The 6,222-nt window shown below is 39.7% G+C and overlaps 1 protein-coding gene across 1 annotated transcript; it reads right to left on the bottom strand.

The window, feature by feature from the left end:
* Positions 1-2,053: 2,053 nt before the first annotated feature.
* Positions 2,054-5,860, bottom strand: LOC123316022 (alkaline phosphatase-like). The gene is made up of 3 exons (XM_044901932.1): positions 5,761-5,860; positions 4,503-5,091; positions 2,054-2,319 (listed from the first exon to the last, which is right to left on the bottom strand). The coding sequence occupies exons 1-2, from the start codon at positions 5,858-5,860 to the stop codon at positions 4,556-4,558; spliced, it is 636 nt and encodes a 211-aa protein (XP_044757867.1). The 3' UTR covers positions 2,054-2,319; positions 4,503-4,555.
* Between the last annotated feature and the right edge of the window lie 362 nt (positions 5,861-6,222).

Below are 6,222 nucleotides of genomic sequence, written 5' to 3' on the forward strand. Positions count from 1 at the left end.
ACTATAGTGTGCGAGAAGAAAACCGACTAAGAGATGAACGGTTTATAGGCAAATGCCCGGAACCAAAATTCAAGAAGCAGTTAAGGGTTTTTAGTGGGTCTCGTGCTCAGGAGAGTGAGAAACCCCACACTTGTTCCCCCTCAGGAGAGGGTGATTCGTCTGACTTGCAGTTTTTCCCCCTGCTACACCAAAAAAAAAAAATGGTTGAAAGTGCAGTGTTCATTGACTGTTTTATTCTTAGACAAAAGAAAGTCTAAGGTTTTATTCCTTCCTGACCTTTACGAGGAATTACCACTGTCTAAAAAATAAGTACCTACGTAATTATAAGATAATAAGGATTGCCATTTAGGCGTTATCATTCTTCAGTATCGTAATTATGAGCTTCATCCAAAAGTAACTGGATTTATTAGGTATTCATTCGAGAATTGTGGTAGAACCTACTTGGGGATTATAAGGATCTAGGGGAAATGGTAGTATTAGGTCCACTCTTCTTAGGTAGATTTTCAAGATTTGCTACTTGTCAACACTTACCCCAGCAAAGTTTCCAAGAGCCCAGCTGACTAGGTCCCTCATATTGATTCCTGTTCTTAATGCCCAATCTCCAACAGTTAACAACATTGCAAACGAATTCCTAGGGCACCAGTCATGTGACAACAGTAACATTGGACCAGTACGATGTGTAACAGTCATAATTTACGAAAACGTTGCATCCACAGCTTCAGATTGATGCAACAAAAGAAATACATTTTCATTTCTGTCACTTCATCCCATGAATCACCAAAATTGAGTTGGAGATTCAGGTATAAACATCAGGAAAGATTCCTGCGAATAAATATCCCCAGACAAGACTTCCCTAGTCTCGTATAATAGACTCCATAAACAAGTATTAGTAGGACATCTTAATATCAAGGAAGCATGATCGTCAAATAAACTAGCAGGACGTTCAGTTTGATTTATACCAAATTGAGAAATATGATTTACCGTTTCCCACTGCTACAGCCTTGTAGGAAACGTAGTCCCCGAATGTATTCTGAATTTCTGTAACGAAATGATACGTTGTATGTGATGTGAATATTTGATGGCGTCTCTTCGTGCTTCCTGCCGTTTATCCTCGAATCCTTACAACGAGATTTCTGAAATCATTATGACGCTCTTCTTGGCGAATTTATTTCGATGCTGCACATCTCTTGGAGAATTAATTATAATCTGGAATTATTGGGGGAGAATGCTCCTATGTACGGCTTCAGAATTTTGAGGTCCTTACTATTATGATTCATCATTTATAATTGAAAACTCTTGAAGTGTGCTCCTTGCCAAGTTTCGAATTATTGACTTTCAGTAAAAGCTCCAATGTTTTAAGAAGCATGTATCGAAGACAGAAAATCAATTTGAATGAATCATTTTATATTACCTATTAAACCAATCAGATAATCTATAGGGTGGTGAAAAGTTGGATTTACTATCAAGCCCTCTAGTTTTTTGTGGTACATATGTACCTACATATTTTGCGAGTCCAATATTTCAGATGCACCTTGTTGAAAATGAAGACAGCCTTGTGGAGATTATGTCTAAGTTCCTCATCAATTAGTATAGAACCGATACTCTCAAAATTACTCGACAGCTAACATCGATCGCCTAAATTCCATCACTCAGTTAATTCACTGACAATCTCGAGTCTCAATTATTCAACAAACTACGTAAGTTCCTAGATCTTAATGAAGTGACAGATGTTCGACGATGAGCCGTTGATTCTGGACTCCAAGTTGTCAAATTAGATGGAAATCTAACCGGAGAGCGATGGTTATCTGGAGTGTTTTCCAAGAATCATTAATCAGTGTTGAGAGAAAATCGAATTCATGTTTCGAAGTTGTTCTGATACAAGAATTATGGCTTGAATTAACACAATAGTCATTTTTCAGACAGCAACACGTTGAGGAAAGATATGCTTCAAATTTAAATCAATATTGTGGTGAATTTGATTCGAACATCTGCTTGAATTAAAATCTAATTCCATCTACTGATTTTACTGTCTACAGGTCACTGAAACAATATGAAGTGTTCTATAATTTATTTATCCAATATTCTTCCATTCATTTAACAGTGCATAGAAACACTCAGTTCAACAATTTGGTCATACAGCCAGTTTTCTTCCACCTATTTAGTAACAAGTCTTAGATCACATAAAGTTAGAAGGTACATATTTACAAAACGAGTTCGAAAAGTTTTCATCACACTTTAGTCTCAAAAGTCAACATTCAAGTCCAAGTAAACACATCAAGTAGTCAAGTCACTTTCACCGGTGGTATCGATGAGGTTATCCTGAAAAAAAACACAAGGTATGTACCAGAAGAACAATTGATTGTTGAAAGAATTAGTAATATGAAGGTTATTTTGCTGTTCCTGATTTGGCGAAATCCAAAATGTCTGAGAATCTTTGGCAGCAAAGGTATTTTACTGTGTGAACTGTAGACAAATCAACTCTTGTCACTGCTACCTTGTGGACATATAAAATACTCTGTAAATGATATTTTAAATCGCAGAAGAACAGTGCCGGACATACAGTGGGTGTGCAAAAAGTTCAAAGAAATATTAATGATAGCTTGACATTGGATTATGAGAAAAATCAATAAATCCAATGTTAGCAATTCAAAAGCTACTGTCAGGCTAGGTTATACAAGCATAACCTTCATAGTTATTGTGATATGCGTACATCAAGAGGCCTTTTACTTATTTATTTCACGTCATAACCCTGGGAACACTCATAAATAATCCCCAAAAACTATTTCATTTATAAAACAGTCCCTGTGCGGCTACTCAACACAACACGCAGTCCTATTTGTTTTTTGCAGCCATGCATGAACCCCGGGACACGCTGAAAAATGCAAATGAGTATGTCTGGTGTTCACAGGACCATGTAATTAATTGAAGAGAATTCCCCTAGAAGTGGAACGATCGACATAACCCTGGCTGAATTTCGAATGTACCAGGACAACTCTCACTATGGCCTGTGAAAAAGTATATCCCATTTGCGTTTGCTTTATTAAATTTGTCGAGCGAAAACACCGCTTTGAGGTTTTATGAACCTTGATAGGGCAGTTTGGAATTATGCGTAAGATTTTTACAACAAACAACTTCATTTGCTGGCACGTACATCGGATACAAAGGGAGTGTTTTTGTTTTGCTATGAGCGGGATTTTCACATGGAATGTGATTGGGTTAAGTGAGCCTAGATGTCCTAATTCTCATTTTCAATCAGCGAGATTACATCTCAAATGGCTATAAATGTGAGTGGGCTTTAATGTGTATCTGAACATTTTCAAGTAGTGTTGCTTTAGTCTTCATTGTCAGAGAGGTAAGTATCATCATTATTTGAGTAAAATTCTTGCAAGAATCTTCCAACAATTGAAATTGGGTACCTGTTCAATAGATGCTGAATTTATGGTCAAATGCTGAAGTGGAAGGAACTTTACAGGGTGTTTCACGAGTGAACTGACAAACAGAAACTACGAATAGAGGATGTCCAGTTCAATTCGAAACAAATACGCAGACGACTGCGCACTTATAACAAGCAGCCCAGAGGATGTTCAGATAATGCTGGACACCTATAAACATATATACGAAGCTTTAGGCCTTAGACTCAATATCGACAAAACCAAAATTCTGGTGAGTCCGCCAGAAAGCCTTCAAACAGATATCAGCCTGGAGAATGAAACTCTAGAACAGGTCGAGCATCACTCCATCAATCCCTAAAATCAGTTAATGCCAATCATAACTGGGAACAACTAGCGTTGGACAGGTTACAGTGGAGGCCTTTGGTAAACAGTTATAATGGAGACTCGAGAAGAATACAGCGGCGACCAGATCTGGTTGGGACTATCCATGCCCTGAGTGTGGAAGGATCTGCAGGTCACGGTTGGGTCTCTTCAGTCACCGGAGGGCACACAGTCGCAATTAGCCCTAGTCTGCTCGCACCTTTAAGTTTTTTTGTCTTTTTGTGGATTTATTGCCGGTAACGGGATACAGCAATGCATGAATGTATGAAAACAAATACGTTTAGGTATTTCAGCTTCAGAATATTTTGGAACACGGTCCTGAAATGTCTGGAATATTATGAAGCATGACATAAGGAAGCATCGAACAGAGTGTACAATACACTGGCCAGAGCTTTCTTCTCTCGACTGTATACATATAATCCAGTGTATGCATCGAACAAATGATGATATTATGATCGTTCTAACAGTATGTATTAAAAAACTGATAAACAATGTCAGAAAGTTCATTCGATAGAAGAAGATATCAAAATCTGTGTTCCTGTCAGGGATAGACAAGGAATCCACCGTCAAGATAGATCTGTCAGTGTAGGCAAATCCCTGGACTCATTGATTCCCAAAATAATTGAATTTTTCGAATGTGAACGATTTTTTTCGAGCCACAATCAGAAACAGCTACAGGGATCTCACTAACCCCAAAATAAATCATTCCGAACGTCAAATCCAACCTACTTCATCCTCCATAAATCACGGCGTCGAAACCCCGGCTAGTGTACGCGAATTTATTACGTCACAGCGAAGTTCAATCCGATAGACAAACATAGAAGGTGAAAGACCAACGAGAAAATGTCTGCAGCACCCGATTTCGTCCGCGAACCACTGTCGTCCGCCTTAACACTACTGGCAACGACCACCGGTGCTCCGCTGCCACTGGCACTACCCCCCACTCCCGGTACGTTGGACAGGTCCGGACCGACGCAGGTAGGTATTTGGGGGGCTGTATAGTTGTCTAGACCTTGGCATCTCAACCGGTGCTCCCCCAGACAGGCGCTGTAGGCTATGGCGTGGGGGATGTAGCTCTGGTCGAAGGTTCCGGTGAACAAAATGGTGGCTAGGGGTCCCAGGGCGTAGACAGGTACGTCCTCTCCTCCGTGCGTGCCCCACTGGCGAGGCACTGCCGAGCCATGCACTTGGTTCTTGTCCTCGGTGGCGGTGGTGGTGTTCATCGGTACTATTCGGGGAATGGCGAAGCCAGGTCCGTTTCCGTAGAGGATGGTTGTGTAGGGTTGGCCGTCGATATCGGAGACTTTACTGTCTGGACCTGCAACAAAAAGCATGCGAGTTTTGACACTATTAAGAATTTGGGTAAATTAATGTTTGATGCTATATGTTTTTCAACTTCCAAAGGTTGATTTGCGAATTATCCATGGCGTTCATATGCATTTGTCAGTGATCTGTATATGGTACGTGAGGCCTAGCTAGCGAATCCGACTACCTGGTGATAGATGGCGTACCTGTCTGTATACCTCTTAATCGATCATCCCTATTTCAATCGTATTGACTCCCTAAGAACCCTTTCTTCACATCTGCTTCGACAGATGTGTGTATGAGGTTCCATCCTGGAACTGGATGAAAGAATCATCAGTTAGGTCTACTCAGATTTTTCAGGAACGCGTTTTTTCCAAAATGGAATTATACCCATGGTGAACGAAGGACTTGGCGATATTTGTCAAATCATTGACTCTACCATTTCTGATTTTGCAAATGCAAGAAATACACCAAGATTTGAGAAAATGGATGACAATAATCGAAAAGATCACGCCTAAAGGCAATAGATATAATAAACTGATTTAATTCAGATCAGAATCAGAGGAGATATGGGACAAATGCCATTGTCTTCGTCTGGTTTCTATCTGGAGGGGATTGAATCAGATATCTTTTCATACTGGGTGGCGTTCTGTGTTCCTGGATAGTACTCAATAGCACGTACCAGTATTGAATAAGAGTTCTTCAATTCCAAACGCTATTCCATCGGAGAAGAAGCTATGTTGCTCTGATGAGGTCAATGATCGGATGAGGACCGAAACCATGATCAGCATCTGCTTTTCTTCGGTGGAGCGTACTCTGTTTAGGACCCTGACGATGGCGAATTGGCTAGTTCAATTCAGATCGTAACACTTGATGATATTTATATCAGCAGGTGGTATGCATCTGAATTAGACCAGTTTATTGATGACAATATTAATGTTTTACATAAATGTATGCATAAATTGGCTTATAACATACAGAAATCTCTCAGTTGTAGTTTTTGATGAAGCTGCATTCAATAATAAATGCAGGAGGATAAGCCTGCACTCCTTTATATGTCCATATGGAAAAACGAAAAACAGCTATTGTTTATTTATGAGTTTATACACGCTTGTCGTACAACAGTTGATTAAAAAGGTTTTCC

This window comes from Coccinella septempunctata, chromosome 6 (assembly GCF_907165205.1).
Source record: "Coccinella septempunctata chromosome 6, icCocSept1.1, whole genome shotgun sequence".
NCBI lineage: Eukaryota > Metazoa > Arthropoda > Insecta > Coleoptera > Coccinellidae > Coccinella > Coccinella septempunctata.

Coding starts and splice junctions, on each gene's coding strand:
- LOC123316022 (XM_044901932.1), bottom strand. CDS start 5,860: ATGGTTTCGGTCCTCATCCGATCATTGACCTCATCAGAGCAACATAGC. Junction 5,092..5,760: donor AGAACTCTTATTCAATACTG/GTACGTGCTATT, acceptor TTTTTGTTGCAG/GTCCAGACAGTAAAGTCTCC.